General features: G+C 32.6%; 2 protein-coding genes and 1 long non-coding RNA gene across 6 annotated transcripts in view; 2 read left to right on the forward strand and 1 right to left on the reverse strand.

The window, feature by feature from the left end:
- The window catches only part of LOC111632033, a 22344-nt gene continuing 3769 nt past the window's right edge, over positions 1 to 18575 (forward strand). Inside the window, exons 1-4 of one of the 3 annotated variants that reach the window (XR_002757798.1) lie at positions 1 to 352; positions 10903 to 11238; positions 11455 to 11506; positions 11795 to 11872. This is a non-coding gene — a long non-coding RNA (uncharacterized LOC111632033). Of the gene's footprint in view, positions 353 to 10832; positions 11239 to 11454; positions 11507 to 11794; positions 11873 to 18575 lie in introns of those variants that run through there. The other 2 variants (XR_002757797.1, XR_002757799.1) reach the window with 2 other exon arrangements.
- LOC111632029 (2,3-bisphosphoglycerate-independent phosphoglycerate mutase-like) lies at positions 856 to 3075 on the forward strand. Of its 2 annotated transcripts, none has more exons than XM_023376385.1 (2): positions 856 to 991; positions 1149 to 3075. In XM_023376385.1, exon 2 carries the CDS (start codon positions 1194 to 1196, stop codon positions 2727 to 2729), a length of 1536 nt encoding a protein of 511 aa, XP_023232153.1. In that variant the 5' UTR covers positions 856 to 991; positions 1149 to 1193; the 3' UTR covers positions 2730 to 3075. The 2 variants fall into 2 exon arrangements, with proteins under 2 accessions (XP_023232153.1, XP_023232152.1); XM_023376384.1 differs by having other exon boundaries at positions 912 to 1065.
- LOC111632030 (peroxisomal sarcosine oxidase-like) overlaps positions 17111 to 18575 on the reverse strand; it is a 17716-nt gene continuing 16251 nt past the window's right edge. The window contains exons 3-5 of the mRNA XM_023376386.1: positions 17722 to 17938; positions 17456 to 17638; positions 17111 to 17375 (exon numbers count right to left, since the gene is read on the reverse strand). Coding sequence (XP_023232154.1) covers positions 17154 to 17375; positions 17456 to 17638; positions 17722 to 17938 — 622 coding nt within the window. The 3' untranslated portion in view covers positions 17111 to 17153. The remainder of the gene's footprint in view (positions 17376 to 17455; positions 17639 to 17721; positions 17939 to 18575) is intronic.

Below are 18575 nucleotides of genomic sequence, written 5' to 3' on the forward strand. Positions count from 1 at the left end.
GGTAAGTAAATAGTCCTGCGATTTATCCATGTCGGAGAAAAACCATTTTACCTAAAGTCTCTAATTAATTCATTTTTAATTTCTTGAGTTTTAATTTTTCTATATTTGATCGAAATATTCCAAAATTTTCTGTTTCTCGTCCGAAATAATACCGAAAACATTTCCGCAAATAAAATAACGTAGTGAATACTTCATCTTTTCGTCATTATTCGTTAAATTTAAGTTCAATTCTGAAATACATTCGCAAAATTTACAAATAAATTTATTGCCGTTTGGATTCCTCCGTGACCTTAAGCCAACGCGCATAAAATTGTAGAAACAATTATAGAGAATAATCATTTCCGCAGAAACGGTGAGTCAATTACTTGGAAATTAAATTTACTTTATTGTCTTCGGGAAAGATTATCTTTTTTCCTGATATCTATGTAAATTATGTAATAAAATCTTAATAGATAACATCGTTAATTCAATGTAATGCCTGACACAAATCACGTGTACGTTTTCGTAATTGCAATAGGCGCTTGTAATTCAATATGGCAGTCGGAAACAGATTCGAACATTAACACCTAATTTAATTATATAAGGATAAACTAATTAATTTTTTCTCTTTTAATCTCTGTTTAATAATATTTAATATTACACAGTCTATCAAAACTTTAAAGATGTATAAAGTATTAAATCTGTAGAAAAATAAATAAATTCGGAGTAGAAAACTCGCGCACGACCTCTGGATATTCATTATTGGAGACGAAACTTCCCAAAAGAAAATATAATTATTGAATTAATATTTACAATAAGGAAGAATTAATAAAGTACGTGTACTTATAAAAAATAATCGACGTGAAACGAATGATAAAAACATGCGTAATGTACGGTTCGATGACGTCACAACGCCAAGGTTATTCAATGACATCGGCGCGGAGCCGGCTAAAGGAATATAAAAAGTAAAGGAGTGTCACCGTCTCCTTCACTTTCCCATTCATTTGCCCAGGTTCGTTCTGTTGCTGCTCCTAACTTGATTATAATCATATTTATCTAATTATAAACTTGTTAAGAACTCTTAGAGTAAGTTATTTGCTTAATTTTTTACGAGATTTTTTTTTTAAATTTAATAAATTTTACAATAAGGACGTCCACGTTTTTTACAGAGTCGTTCGCTTCTACAGAAAATCGGAGTGGTAAAATTTGTTAAAATGAGTAACGTTTGCTTGATTGTCATCGACGGTTGGGGCATTTCCGATGTTCTAGAGGGTAATGCCATTCATTATGCTAAAAAGCCGGTTATGGATGCGTTAGCGCAGAAAGAGGGTCAATATTATACTCTGGAAGCGTCCGGAAAATTCGTTGGATTACCGGATGGATTGATGGGTAACAGCGAAGTGGGTCACATGAACATCGGCTGTGGACGGGTCATGTATCAGGATATCGTCCGTATCAATATGGACGTGGCTTCGAAGAAGATAGTCGAAAACGAATTCTTTGTAGAGGCCTGCAAAAATGCCATTTCTAACACCGGTCGGTTGCATATGTTGGGCCTGTTTAGTGATGGAGGTGTTCACGCCCATATCAACCACTTGTTTGCGCTGTTGGAAGGAGCCAAGCTTGCCAAGGTGCCGAAGACTTTCGTCCACTTTTTTGCCGACGGAAGAGATACCAGTCCCACTAGTGGAGTCAATTACGTCAAGCAGGTTTTGGATAAAATAAAAGAACTCGGATATGGCTCTCTCTCCACCGTTATTGGCAGGTATTATGCCATGGATCGTGACAAGCGCTACGAAAGGCTGAAATTGGCTTTTGAGGGGTTGGTGCAGGGTATGGGAGAAAAATCTAGTGCCGACACTGTGATTCAGGCGATTCAGGCTCATTATGATGCTCCGGAAGCGGAGAGACAGACCGACGAATTCTTAAAACCGATCATTGTCAATGAGGAAGGGTGTATTAAGGACGGAGACACTCTTATCTTTTTAAATTTTCGAGCCGATCGCGTTAGACAGATTTCTGAAGCTTTTGGTATAGAAAGACATTTTGAAACAAATGTTGTACCAAAGAATATAAAAATTTATACCATGACACAATATAAGAAAGAATTTCCTTTTGGTATGCTGTATCCACCAACTGTACCAAAAAATGTTTTGTCCGAATGGATTGCTAGCAAGAGTCTTCCACAATTTCATTGTGCAGAAACTGAAAAATATGCACACGTTACCTTTTTCTTTAATGGAGGACAAGAAACAGCATTTAATTTAGAAGACAGGCTAATGGTACAGTCGCCAAAAGTAGCAACTTATGACTTGCAACCAGAAATGAATTGCAAAGGAGTAGCAGAAGAAATGGTTAAAGTAATAGCGACAGAAAAATATCCTTTTGTAATGTGCAACTTTGCACCGCCCGACATGGTGGGACACACCGGAAAATACGAGGCTACCATTAAAGGCGTTGAAGCCACCGACGAGGCCATAGGGATGATTTTAGCGGCCTGTGACAAACATGGTTACACTCTAGTCATCACTGCAGATCACGGTAATGCAGAAAAAATGCTCGACCCCAAAGGAGGCCCCCACACCGCCCACACCACAAATAAAGTTCCTCTGTGTGTCACGGGCTTCCGCAAACTAAAAAACATCACTCACAGTGCGGCACTCTGTGACGTTGCTCCTACCATTCTAGATCTGATGGGACTGGACAAACCACCCGAAATGACAGGACAGTCTCTGTTGGCACCCCCTTAAAGAAAGAAGAGATTAACATTGACAACCAATTTGTTTTTCTAAAATTCAGAAATAGTTATTTATGTTTTAGCTAATGTATGTTAATTTGTTAGGGATGTTATTATTTAAGGTATTTGAAGTCAATTTAATTTTGTGATATTAAATGTAAGCATTAACTGCTTTTAAGTTATCGAAAATAAATATAATTGTGCATAAAAAAAACAAGTGATGTTAGTTAATTGGAAAACTAAATTTGCAAATGTTAAGACATTTTTTTTTCACTTAATTCTGTGATCTATATTTACCCCATGTATATTGTGAATGATGATGTAGAAGAAGAAAATAAATTAAAAATTTTTTTGATATATTTTTTTAATCATTATTTATAAATTTATTGTTTGATTTTTATATAATTTGTTCATTTAGATTTGCATAACTTGTTCCGATTTTAACTTCCATTTCAAAATTTACAAGGTCAGGAATTAACTTTCTTTGAAATAATTTCAAAAGTATTTAGTGTGATGCAAACTTTTGCAAGAAAATGCTTAGTCGGCAAAGATTTTTCCCTTTCATTCCAATGATGCAAATATTACAATATGGTAAATGACAAATAAAACAATTTTGGAAATCAAAATACTTTCCAATGAGATTTTTAAAAGTGATATGGAATAATTAATAGTATGTTGCAAAAATTAGGTTTTATTAAAGTTAAGTTTTTATGTAATTTTTCAAGAATATTGAATACCTTTAAAACTTAACAAGGATTATGCTTTATAGGAATGAATCTTGGCTTATCCTCAGGGTATAAACTTTTTCATAAAAAATTTTCAAAAACACTCCAGATAAACTTTGTTCTATTTTAAATGAAATTCCAACAATTGTTGTTGGAACAAATTTATGCCTGAGGGAAAATCAAAAAATGCTTATGTTGTTAAAAGGATAGCACTTAGGGAAACATTTTTTGATGTTTAAAATAAATCATACAATTTGAAATTAATAGTTATTAAGCATACTAATCCAATAAATTTGTGGCCAGTTCCTATGCATGAGATTCTATATCTGTATCCCAGATATAGAATCTCTCTAATTGTGATTTGAGCATGGATTGTCTCATTTTTCCTCTGACTAGAATGTTGTATATATGTTGAGGTAAATATTTGGCATTGATCAATTTGTATATGAGCAAGACTGACCATCAAATGTCTTAAAATATGATTACATAGCAAAACACTGATGGACTGACTGCTTGGTGAGGCGTGTGGCAAACAACTTGTGGCAGTTTGTATTTCTTTGGATTATTTCAGACCAGTGTCCACACTAACATGCAACATTTGTGTATGTGTGTGTACCCATCATACAACAAATTTGGTGGATGATAGATTTGATGTGTATCATGTGACATTCCACTTCAGGAAATCACTGTAAAAGAGAGAATCAATTTGACACCAACTTATGATGATGATGCCCAGAAAAACATGAGGAAAAGTTAAAATTTATGGAGAATGGAGGAAAGCATACAGAAAATTTATAACATGCATAGGTACTGTACATAGTCATTATATTAAACTGTCAATAGATATTTGGAAGAAGGTTGGAGAAATTAAATTTGCATAAAATGGTATTTAGCTGTTTTTTGGAACAATAACTGTAATTTTAATCAAACAACAGACAAATTGATGGAGAGAGAGAAATTTTCTATATTACCGAATAAAATAATAATCAAGATCAAATTTTCAAATAAAAGATGAGCACAAGAAATCATGTTAAATACCTTATTTAAAATTTTTAATCATTATTACCAATTATATAATTTTGAATTATTATAAAAAGATGATTTTAACAAGATGAATTGCAATAAGATTTTTAAAAAATGTCAAGTGAATATCTTTTTATCACTTTGCATTATTAATTAAAATATTTTTGATACTCAAAAAGCAATTTGTAAATATTTATGAGTTATTAATATTAGTTAATATATATTATCCTGACTTCCTCAGCAGTTTACTTACAATTAGATTAAATCAAACACCAGAACACTTGCTGAGCTTACTGTACTTTAATATCCAAATGCTTTCAGCCCATTCTTATAGGCCATCTTCAGGAAATTATCGTTCCACAAACAAACAAAAAGCTTTTGAACACTCGTAAAATTTAAAGTTTTCGAAAATTTTTAAAAAACTATTACATTAAGCAGTTAAAATGGGCAGTATACAAACGGCCATGTACTTAAAACACACTTGCGCCACTATATATACCAGCATGGTCAAATGATCCGTTTAGGTATAAGATATTGGCATTCAAGGCGCTTATTAAAAGAACGTTCTTGTATTGCACTAACGTACAAGATCAACTTAGGGAGATAAGCAGAATTAACAAAGTGGCAAAAGGTTTAGGATTCAGAACAACCACAATAGAAGGATTGATCAAGAGTTACAACATGGAAGCAAACGAGATAATAAGAGGGATAGAATCAACAAGTTCACATTCAATAGGAGGTGGAGAGAGAGATGGAAAAATTATGTAGATATAAAAACATGAAAACAGTGTATAAATAAAACAGTGCTAAACATATACAGACTGCTTAGAAATGATAAAGACGAAGTAAGAATGCAAAATAAAACGGGTCTATAAAATTCTTTTTGAGAATCAGCAGTTGGGAGTGACAAAAGATTGTATTGGTGTTACCAGAAGAAACTTGGCAATACGTTTAAGAGAGCACAAATATGACATGAATAAAGGGCATAATAACACAGTTTTGGCAGTCATGGCACAAACAGAAGGAGCAAACGTGAAATGGGATGAAGCGAGAATAGTTAAGACAGTCCATTTGCAGATGATTGCATTAGGTATGGAGAAGATAGAAATATATAAGGGTAAATGAACAATATATAAGGGTAAAGTGAACAATAATTGCTTAAATGCAAAAGACGCAAATGCTCTCCCAACGGCCTGGAAATACGTAATAGAAAAAGAGATGGGAGTTAAAAACCCGTAAAAATATGGCAGTTATGCTTTAACTAATTTAACGTATTGTAGATATAGTATATTTTTTTACATTTGTTTGGTTATATAATGTACTAGTAATTTGTTGTTATCTAATATTTAACCGTTTAATGTAATAATTTTTAAAAAATTTTCAAAAACTTAAATTTTACAAACATTCGAAAGTTCGTTTGTGGAACGATAATTTCCTGATGATGGCCCATAAGAATGGGCTGAAAGCATTTGGATATTAATTAATTAATTTTAAAGTACAGTAAGCTCAGTAAGTGTTCTGGTGTTTGATTTAATCTAATTGTAGTTAATATATAGACAATCATCAATTGACTGAATATTTGTTTTGGTAAATTTCTTGATATTTAAAGGAAAATTGCCCTTGAAACAACAACAAAAAATTATTTTCAGGATTTTTAAATGATCAAACAAAATTACAATAAAACCTGTGTAAACAAGAATCACATTGTACTGAATTATTTTTTCTGCTTTCAACAGGTGGTGGTATTTTTGGGCTGAAATTTGAAAAAATTGTAGACCTATAAATTTCCACTGTCATTCATCCATCTGCCTTTCCTTAATCTCAAAAACAGAGTTGAGTTAGATAGATGAAATTCAAGACCGGATATGGAAACCATAGGGGCAGGAGGCCCCCAATTAACTATATATGAACTTCCAATGCAAACCAGAAGTCATGTTATTTCAATTTAAAAATTTTCCCTTGAAAGGAGTTAGTTAGATGACCAGCATGACTCCATTGCTAATGGAAAAATATGATGTAGGGGGGCAAGACAGTACTAATTTGAGGTGGAAAGCATATATATTAAATTAAATTTAAAATATGATAAAAAATTGTAGCCCAACAGAAATCCAGCCTAGAGTTCAAAGTGGATGACTGAACTGGAGAAAGATAATTGGAGTACTGTGTGATAAAAAAAGAAGCTGCAAAATGAAAGGAAGATTATATAAAACCTTGGTAAGACCTGCAATGATGTAGTGCTGAGATGTAAGCAATTAAACAAAAATGTACTTACTTGTGCCTCTAATGGGTGTGTAGAAATACAAAAATAAATAATTTTGTAAAAACAGTGTCCTCCTCCTCCTTTCCTGGCTCTTTAAGCAATTACAAGAGCCCAGGAAATGAAGATGGAGACAGCAGAGATGAGAATGCTGAGATGATGTGTGGTGTGACGAAGGAGAGAATTAAAATGATTACATAATAGGAACAGTCAAGATGGCTCCTATAAGTAAGATGATGCAGGAAGGTAGATTAAGATGGTTTGGACATGTAGAGAGAAGTGAAAACTGTTGGAAAGAGGATTTGAAAGTTGGAAGTGAGGAAGAGCAAAGCTGAGATGGAGAGAGAAGGTGGCAGAGAATTTGGGAGAAAGAGGATAGAAGTGGAGAAGACAGATTAAAGATGGAAATGCCTACCCCATATAAACATGGGGAAAAAATGAAGAAGAAAATGAAAATTATAGTAATAGAGACAAACTTATTCTGTGATTTGGCTTCTCAAAGAATTTTAATACTCTAATTAATCATTTACTTCAATCTTTATAATTACAAATATAACTTGTTTTTGAATACTTGCTACTAGTTAGCTACTAACTACTCTGTACAAAGCAAGTTGAGGCAGCACTATAACCATTAATTAATAGTGATAGCACTTCACAAAGTTATTGAAGATGTTACCACAGTTTACCAACAGTCAATAAATGATGTTGCAGGCTTCATTAGTAACATACACTGTCAAGGCAGTTAGGTGTATCCTATGGCACAATATGGAAAAGTTGGTGCATTGTTTTCCTTGTAAGACCAGCTACAACCATCATGTAACTTTATAAGATACTTGCTATTAACAGGGAAATCTGACTTATCATTGCATTGATCTTTGTCAGAATGGTTGTGGCCATGGAAGATTAATATGGAACAATGACGCACATTTTTACTTTAGTAGAACAGTGAATACTCATAACTATCACATTTGGGCCATTGAAAACCCATGTTTTCCAGCAGATTCCACTATATGTGCCTAAAATTTCAGTCTGATGAGGATTCACAGCCACATATAAGCTTGAACCATTCTTTGAATAAGCTAGTTTCAATGGACTTGTGACATTCTCTATGATGGGCTATGAGAGGTGCTCAATAATTATCATAACCTAACTACAACAGCAACAATGCCAAGAGTCAACTTGAGTCAGATTTGACTTTCATGCAAGATGAAGCACCTACATATATTGGACATTGTATACAGCAGTTTCTGAACATTTTACCAATAACATTATGATTGATTAGTTGTGTTTCTTAACACCTGTTGGCAGCCTTGAAAGACAGTATCACACTGCATGTGAATCATTATAGTGAATCAAAACACTACTCATCATCATCAGGTTTTACATCTTCAAAATGGAGACCACATTGAGCAGCATCCCATGCGTTGCTGTCTCTGTATAGCATGTGCATTTTGTACAAATGAAATGCTTGTTACTTACAGTCCAGAAGTACCATAGTGGTGATTTTTGGTAATGGTTTTTTAAAGAACTGTATTCCCTATGTCCCAAAATGTCACCATACTAGATTTGGTTGCATCTGTACTTAGTGTTACCACCTGTCCGGTTTTCACCCGGACAGTCCGGGAATTGACTCACTGTCTGGGTGAACTATTAATTTTGTCCAGGAATTTTGTAGAAATTGTGAAATTACGATGAAACGAAGTTCTTGCAAATATTTTTATAAATTTACACTGTTTTAACAGCAAAAGAACTCGCACTCATTGAAACTCATCTGCAATTCTGCCATGTTAGTCTGTTTACGCCGACGTGTGGTGCGCAACCTGCCGACCTTTTTTTTTTCTCATGTGTGAGAGGCCGGACTTGAAAAGAAAATTTTATTTAAAAGTTTTGTTCGAAAAGAAAAAAAAAAGATCGCTACGGATATGATTATATCCTTTCCCACGGACTTACTTCCCTGTTTGAGTGACACATCGAATGTGTCACTAGGAATCAAACGCGAAAAATCGCCATTGGATGTAAAGAACGATTTTACCAAAAAAGGACAAGAATTGCGAGGGGGAGTACCCCCAAATAAAGGAGAAGGTTTAATGACGTGACAGGGAGTTCGCCTGACAGAAGAGTTCGCATCCTCGAAGGTTGGTCGTGTGTGTACACTCGGATACATTTTACTGCCGATGCTCCTCCAATAGCCAGTGATCAGAAGCTTAACCGCCGATGAGTCCAAGTACCCACCAAGAACATATCTTCACCGGAAAAAGGACCCAATTCAAGAAAGCGATCTTCAGGTAAATACCACGCGCAAACAATTATACACTCTCTCTCTCTAAACACATAAGTGTAACTAGTTTAGGCCTATATAATCAATAAATGGATATTAATTTCTATAATCGAATTGTAAAGTGCACTTCTTTACCTTAATTGGTCTCCATCCCGAGTCCAAGAGTCCACATACGCGACTGCTCGCGCGTAAATTCGAACGTAACGGTCTCTATGTCTATCCAGAAGACACAGTGGTGTCAGTCCTGATAAATTTGTCATTGCCGTCTTCGCCGATGCAATGTCGACCCTTCGGTCCTGTGGTGCCGAAGTATAGAGGGGACCCTTCGGCATTGTCACACATGTATGACCATACATGTCTCCAATATCCAAGAGCTAAGTCATCTGTACCTGTTCTTTCTTAATTTAGGGTTACTTATGTTACTCCAATTCAAGTCCCTAGTCCCTAACTGTAACCATTTAGAACCGGCATGCACGTTATTCTTTGCATTGTAAAATGACATTGTGCATGCATCAGGAACTTCTGTTCGAACAAACCTGACCTGTCGTCCGGGTCAATAGAGAGGTTGAGGCGCACGTTTAAAACGTGTAAACGTGTACGTGTGACGTTCGGCGCCGCTTTCCCGTAAGCCTAAAAGTTTGACGATGGTGTTTGAAATGTCGAGCATGATTCCACCGACTATCCAAACACCATTGTCAAACTTTTAGGTTTACGGGAAAGCGGCGCCGAACGTCACACGTACACGTTTACACGTTTAAAACGTGCGCCTCAACCTCTCTAGTGATTTTGAAAAGATGGCAACACTATCTGTACTTCTAAATGTCTCTGTAGACAGCATCCACTAGGGTGAAGTACTTTAATTGCAATCATCCAATATTTGTCTCCACACTTAAATCTAGACTAACTGCTTTTTGGTGAAAAATTAAACAGTTTTGTGCTATATATCTTTTATCAGGAGTCAACAAATGTGCAAAAGTGATGAGTTTTATAAAATGTTTCTATTCCAATTTGAATTGGATAAAACATGATTTTCTCAAACAACATTGATATCTCTTAGACAAAAATAATTTATAAAGTTAAATGAAATGAAATTATCAAAATCAGTAGAGCTTAAGTCAATTAGATGATAATTTATGTTTAAAGCTGAGTTCCTAACAAGGTCGATGATTTTGGAAGGGATCAATGAGCAAATTGTGTACAAAGTTTACATTCTTATATTAAGGTGACCAACTTTTTTACAATGAAAAGGAGGACACTAATAAATTGAAGGAAAAAATATCATAAATAAAAAACATTTTATTCATTGCAACAATAATACACTATAATAATCTCTACTGCATGCATAGGTGCCATGTCGTGTTTTGATAAGAAGTAAACAAAGCCATTTGCACTCTCTCTCTCTAGGTCTCCCGTGCGAAGAGCATGCATCTCATAATTGCATCTCGTCGCACTGTACAGAGCATTGATAAATTGTCATGTTAAATACAAACATGTCATATCACATCACACACAACAGATTGGTTTGGCATTGATCGAATACAAAGATTACAGATTAGTCTTTAAATATCAAAAAGGAGGACACTTTTCAAGGGAGGACAGAACTTACAAAAAGAGGATGATTGGTCACCTTACTTATATGCATACTTTAATATTAAATGTTTCTAATAACCTAACCAGTTATATAACCACACATTTACAACACACTCAACAAGTTGATATGGGGTGGAATCTGTGTGACAGGCAAATCTGTAGTTTTCATTGACAGTGATTCGTTTTTTGAAACCGTGTTTTCGTATTTATTTACTATTGAACACAAGACTGTGTTATTATTAAAACACTCTTGTGTTCAATAGTAAATAAATTGACAGTGATGTGAAAATTAATCATGAAATTTACATTCAAGATGTTCTTGAAGCTGCTCTTCTTCCTTGGTCCAAGTCCCACTTTGACAACCAGAAATAGATTTTCCAGCGAGACAGTGCACTGGAAAGCAGAAATCCAGGCTTGGTTTGGTAATAATGGAATTGACTTTATCCCATGGTCTGAATGGTCACCATATAGCTCAGACCCAACCCCATCAACTATAGCTTGTCAATATTGGCAAGCATAGCTATGCTATACACCAAAACTTGGATTTCCTGTGGGGTGTCCTCATCTGTCAATAGTATAAAATATCTGTCAAGGAAGTACAAGCCATCTGTAACAGCTTTATGAAGCATCTGTATCAAGGCATGTGAAGGTAAAGATTTTAAAGTAGTAATTGTTAACATTGTTCCTTGTATTGTTTGTTATAAGAATTTGTTATCACTTTTTGTATTCAATGCCATTTTTCAAAGATATGGATCTTTGAAAAATGGATATTTCAAGTTGTCTCAGAACTTTGTTGTCACTCTGTTATCATACAAAACAATTTTATATATTTAAAATATATTTTTAATTCAGAAATATATTTCAGGTTTCTTGGAGAAATATAAATCTGACAGAAAAAGTTAGATATAAATAACCAGGTAGGTAATATTTAATTGTTTTAGAAATTTTAACATAAATGTGTTTTTATTTGTAAGATTACTTAAAAATATAAATACGGCAGTGTTTGACTTTTGGATGTAATGCATTCCTAAAAATGCATAGAAATGATGAATGATAGATTTGCATGTTGCAAATGGAGTTCTATTCTCAGAGAGCTAAAAATAAAAATTATAAAACTCTTATTCACTGTAAAAATAGTAAAACTTCCTATCTTAATATGTTATAATGCATAAAACATTATTTAAAATACTGTATTAAAATTATAGATTAAACCACAGAAAATACAATAGAAATGAATTTTCATAAAAGATTAAAAGGACAAGTCACTGCATGATAGCTCAAAGGTAGGTAATATTTGTTTGATAGTCTAAATTGTTTTTTGTACACCAATTTCAGCCAACAAAGCATTATGTATAAGATTGTACCTGAAGAAGGCCATTCAAAACAGCCAAAAACGTTTGTAATTATGTACAAGAGTTGAACATCCAAAAGTTGAGGACTGCCTGCACAGTTTTCTTTTTTAATAGAAATTATTGGATTAGAACTATAGGCTAATTAATTTCATAGCTACCACATAATTTGGACAAAATAACATAGTATCTATAAAATTATTCAAGTTCTAGCCTTGATAGTTAATCCAACCTTATCATTAGAATAATTCATACTTGTCTGTCTATATTTATTAATGGGCACTGCTTGGCTATGGTGGTTCTTGCTGTGAAAAAAATTAACAGTTGTAATTTTGGATTTATTTTAGTGATTTTTCTTTCTGAATCTTATGGCTAATACATTTCCTGAGAAAAGAAAGACTTTTTCTCCAGTTTCTCAAGATTTATCTGCTAGAAATGTAAGAATGTGATCTCAGAATGAAGACGAAGGGATTACAAGTGACCTGTCAGAACAATTGATTCTTTCATAAATTCAAGATGAAAAAGAAATTGATGTTCAGGATGGTATTTGTTTTTTGCTTAAATAGCAAATTTCTTTTAATCATAAATTACAAATTCTTTTGGAGTGACTGTCAAATATCCAGGTGTGGGTAGAAAACATGGATACAGCACTTGTAGATATGGAGTCTCGGATCTCAGTAGTTGAAAAGGATGAGAAAAATGGTTATACTAGTTTAACCAATAGTAAATCATTCAAAGACATGAAAAAATGTAGTCTAAACTTATTTGACAGACTGTTATAGTTGGAAGATAAAGAAGGAAGAAATAATATAGTGATTTCTGGTCTTCCAGATAATGGAAGTGATGAGGATGCTAAATTTTGGTGCAAAATTTGTTTGAAGATAATTTAAAAGTCTCTGGAGCATATATTAAGTGTTATAGAGTTGATGAGTTTTCACACTTACAAAAAAGACTTGTTACATGAGAGTTGATGGATCTGGAAGATAAAATAAAAGTTTATAAGAATATGAGGAACTTAAAAGGTACTAATATCTTTATAAATGATGATTATTCTGTACCTATTAGATTGATTAGAAATAAATTAAGATTATATGCTAATGAATTATGTTTAAAAGGTGTAAGAAAAATTAAATTATGCTATAATAGATTAATAGTAGATGATATAATTTATGCATGCAACTTGGACAGCAAAATCTATCAGGTTAAAGATGAAGAACTTTTTTTTAGAAGTATAATTTCTAATGAAATGTATGATGGAAAATATCCTGAAAACAGTGTGTAGTGTACTTAAGGATAAGGTTAAAGAATAAATCTGACAATATAGAATTCTGGAATTTAATTAATTTGGCAGAGATATGTTGTTTGGTTGAAACATGGTATGATGATGATGATGTCAAAACTTTATTTGATAGAAAGTTCAAAATATTAGTAATCTTCAATCAAAGCTTGTAGACAGTATGATGTTGGTAGACCAAGTGGAAGTATTATCATTTGTCTTAATAAAGACATTTGTGTATTGAAATCCATATTATATCAGTCTAGAGTTAATAATAATAACAATAATAATAATAATAATAATAGATCTATTGGATATTAAAAATATCCTTTTAGTTATTTCTTATGTTCCTCCTTATGATAAGTACAGTCCTTCCAACAATAATAGAACTGGAGGTAATGGATGGCCGCCATCGGTTAGACGAAACCTGGCCGTCTTTCTCCATCCATTTCCATCTCCACAAAGACTGTGTTTATCAGAAGGCGGTAAACGTGAATTAGTTAAGGCCACGACCACGTTTTAAACTAAAACAACATTTATTTACAACAATCTTACGAGTACACTTGAGAGAGAGCTACACGTGCTCATGGCAGCGATCACCCGACAAGAAAAAGCCACAATACCCAGAATCCCATCCGGGAAAACCCTTGTCCCCGTTTTCAATCTGGGATTCACGGGAAACTCCTAGAGGAGTGGCTGCCGCAGAACATACAGTTTTTGTCTAGAAACTCTATTATTTTCATGTAACTTTAATGAAATTCTCTAGTACATTTTATAGTAAGATATCAACAATTATAGCACAAGTCTGGAGAAAAATTATTACTAAACAAAAGAGCTAGATACTATTAGCAAAAATAAAATGTCCAACATTAATAGAATATCTTGACTTATAATATGTTTAAAATTAGTAGCTGATTTTGCTACCATCTTTGGAAACAACGTGAAAAATACAATTAGACATAGAACTAATCAAAAATTGCAGTCATTCTTGTGGAGTAATTTCCCATGCTTCCACGAGAGCAGCTTTTAGTTCAGTGACAGTCCTGTATTGCTTTCCACTGCTATATATTTGGAAAACCAAATAACCACAAAGATTTTCAATTGAATTTAAATCTGCACTGAGGGGTGGCCAGTCCAAAAGTCAGACATTCTTACTATGAAAAAAGGATAACATTGTTTTTGATACATGGAAGCTTGCATTATCCTACATAAATTCAAAGCCCTGTCCAGCAATTTTCTGTCCCTAAGTTTGGAGCTGCCTCCAGACAAGCTCCAGATAAGTTTGAGAGTTGTTTCGATCTTCAATAAATACTAGATCTGTCTTTCTATTCTATCCAATCCCCATCCAAATCTTGAGTGTACCACACTAGCTACTCTCTTTGAGTACTGCTTTTGATCTAGACTTTTGTCTGCTGAACAATACTTAAAACTATCAGGTCCTTTGAGTTTCTACTTTTTCTCATTTGAGAAAATTACTTTTCACCATCCTTCCCCTCTTTTAAAGTTGTTTCTGGCAAATCGTAATCAAAGTTGTTTTTGTTTTCTCCTTGAGCTGTTTTCCTGTCTTCATTTTGATAAAAGCAGGGCTGTGGAGTCACGTAAAAATCTACCAACTCCAATCAGGAGCAGACTTTTTACCAAAAGAAACCCAAAAATTCTGATGTCATCACGTGACCTCAGAATAAAAGATTCAATAAATAGCATTCTAATAAAGATAGAAAGAACGTTGAAACTTTTTATTCTAAAGCTAAAAGACTCCTCTAAGTACTGACACAGTCAATATATAAATATGTATTCGATAATTTTTACTTTTCCGGCTGTTATATATAACAGAGGGAAAGTGTAGCGCTCGCTCAATAAATGACCCTTCCCAAATTTTTACATTTCTGGACTCAGGACACCTTGAAATTTCGAGATATGCAAAAGATTTGAGGTTTTTTTCTATGTGTGTGGATGTTACTGTGTATGTGGGACATGATTTTGTTCACCCTGTATGAAGCCTAATAATTTCTGTGGTCAGAATCGAAGTCAAATGGTTTAACACAGAAGTTAGTTATTAAGCGTCAAAGTGGTTGAACTAAATCATGTCCCCATACACATTCCAACATTTTAGGTGAGAACATCTTAATGGGTTTTACTGTACTATTATAAAATGACAAAAAAGCTTACTTTGAGGATAGAGATGAGTTTTATTTTTTTTTAAATTTTGAATAATGAGTAAAATATGCATTAAGAGATATAATACACGACCACTTTTATTTCTTCACCCTGTTGATCTTTAATTAAGAACTAAAATTTAATAGTATTAATGCCCCTTTATATGCAAGCCACAGTGCCACATTTCATTTCTTAAACTGTACCCATTCTGAGATATTGTTTAATATCTCAGAACAGAAAATAAAGAAATTAAACAAATTAGATGCCAACACACACATGCATGCAAATTTTTCCCCTTTTATTGACTTTTTTGAGGGGTTTGGGAGGTCTCCAAACGTGTAGATTTGCAAAAAAAAAAACTTGGAGATCAAATTTGACACGATTTCAATACTTTTCTGTTTTATATACATAACAAGTTGGGAAATAAAAAGGAGTCGGAGTTGGCAGATTTTTTGATGACTCTGACTCTGGCTAAAATGCCAAAACTCCACAACTCCAACTCCACAGCCCTGGATAAAAGAAGCATTGTCTGTTGATCTAAAAACATTGTGCACTGTTGATTTACTGTAGCTCAGCTTCAATTCATTTTTGATTGTTTTGAACGGACGTGTTTCCTTGCAGTGCACGCTGAACAATTGCACAATGTTCTCCAGGTGAATTCTTGCATTCACTCTTTCGTCTTCCTGTTTGTTGCTCTTTATTATTGAGAACATTTTTGAGATTGTTGAATAAGATCTTCCCAAATTTTTAACAATCCGAGTTACTTTTCTATCTTCCTGATAAAACACATCAATTTTGATCTTCTCCCATACAGTTAGGTCTTTCTAACATCCCATTTTTAATAGTAAGGTACTATGCATTTTACTAAACCTTTATTTTCACTTGTTGATTGTATTTTTATGCAAATTTCATGGATTCCAATCATTACTTTCTTTGTAATTTTAATCAGTACATGTTCTATTAATGTTAGATATTATTATCAAAAATAGGATGTCCAACTCTTTTGTTTATTTATCATTTTTCTCCAAACTTATGCATTAATTGTTGATATTTTGCTATCAAACATACTAAAAAATTTCATCAAAGTCATATGAAAATAATAGAGAGTTTCTGGGCAATCACTGTATGTTCTGTTATTGTTGGAAGGACTGTATAATAACTTTTTCAGACATACTGGAGATTTTGGATGAATATATATATGACTACAATAATGTTATTTTAATGCTAGAATGAGACAATCGGAGCATCTCTCATATTATGTATCTGATAATTTTAATAATTATGAACTTCTTACAAGAATTTCCAGAGAGAAAATTTCTAATTATCTTGGAAAATTATTATATAACTTTTGTATGGATAATGAATTTATCTGTTTAAATGGCACTCTTATCATTGGCAAATATGAGAGTTTAACTTTTGTATGGATAATGAATTTATCTGTTTAAATGGCACTCTTATCATTGGCACTCTTATCATTGGCAAATATGAGAGTTTACCTTTTGNGGCCACAATATATTCAAATATAAATTTGTATATGCATATTCCCAATTGAAGTGTTGTATTGTTGAATATGGGATAGCTTCCACGGCAAAAATATCGAAGAAATAGGGAAAGAATATTAGAACTAAAAATATGTATATACTAATAAAAATAAAATAAATGTATGCCAATATGGCCACCGGCCACACTATGTTTAAAGTATTAAATATTTTAACAAAAGCATGGTACAGAGAGAAACCTGAAACTTCCATTCAACAAAGAATGATAAACAAATTAAATTACTTAATTGCAAATAAATATGAATTGAAAAACAATGGATGTAATTGTGAAATTATAGATTAATAATGTATTCAAAACTTTACTATCTACCTTAACATGATTTGGATATTCTAAAGCTTGAAATCCATATACATGTGTTCCAATTCCATTCAAATCAAGAAATGATGGAAATTTTCTTCCTGTATTTTCTCTTTCTTTCCAATAATATACACGTACCTTTGGTGTCTTCAAAAATGAATAAATATAAATTTTTTTTATATAAAATTCTATTAACTTTAATTTTACTAATGCTTTAAGTGAAATACTTTTATGGGTACTTGAATATCCAAAAACTTCAATATTTTGTTTGTCCAAGGTCCTGCACAGATGATTAGTGATGGTGTTTGAAAACTTTTTGTTTCTGTTTCAATAGTTATTATTTTCCCTGGTTTAATATTGCAGACCTTTTCTGAACTGTAAAATTTGCCACCACTTTTTATAAAAAGTTCCTGAAAATTAAATATTTTACTTTAAATTTTATAAATATAATAATTAAAAATTTTCAAAAATATATTAATGTAAGAATACTAACTTGTACTGCAGAAAGTGCTTTATTTGCCAAAATAATTCCTCCAGTTTCTTCATAAAATTTTATATAATCATTATTAAAAAGAAATTGAGGATATTTTTCTTGCATAATTTCATCATTTAATTCTGTTAAAGAAGTTTCAGCAACATTTTTAACATTTTCACAGCATTTTTTGAGGGAATTACTAGGTTTCTTATCCAACATAATTAATCCAGTTTGACTAAAAGTATAAAATTTAATGTTAATGAAAAAAAATCAGAAAATTTTAAGATAAAAATTTAGTCGATTAGAAAAACAAAATAAATGACAAAGTACTTTTTACCTCTGTCTTTACTTTTTACATTTCTGTTTGTATTTTGTCTGCTTGGACTTTTTTTATTCATAGAACTTATATTAGTCAAAAGTCAAAATAAAATACTTTATTTTCTCCAGGTGAAAATAAATAATTTTGTTTTGACTTTTGACTAAGATTTCCAAACATTATAATATTAATAATAAATGAAAATACATCCCAGTAAATTTGATTCTCTCTTAGATATAAATGACTAAAATATTTTCTAACTTTCCATTTCTAACAATTTTCATTTTATTGATATTTTTAAAGTAAATACTTAGATTACATGTACAAACCTGCATTAGTGGACTAGTAAAGNAAATGGCAAAAAGCTTAATTTGGAGTGTAGGGATGGGGTTTATAATTTCATTATTTAATTTAAAATTTTGGTGGTGTCATCTGTTATTATATTTTTAACTATTATAAGACTAACAGCACAAAACCTTTCTCACTAATTTCTAGCCTTATTAACTGGAGTACAGGCCGAAAACGTTTGTACTCCAGTTAATAAGGCTAGAAATTA

The sequence above is a fragment of the Centruroides sculpturatus genome, unplaced genomic scaffold, assembly GCF_000671375.1.
Source record: "Centruroides sculpturatus isolate CEXI.00-Female unplaced genomic scaffold, Cexi_2.0 scaffold696, whole genome shotgun sequence".
Classification (NCBI taxonomy): Eukaryota; Metazoa; Arthropoda; class Arachnida; order Scorpiones; family Buthidae; genus Centruroides; species Centruroides sculpturatus.

What these genes read in the sequence shown, in the direction of transcription:
- LOC111632029 (XM_023376385.1), top strand. Translation starts at nt 1,194, where the DNA reads ATGAGTAACGTTTGCTTGATTGTCATCGACGGTTGGGGCATTTCCGAT.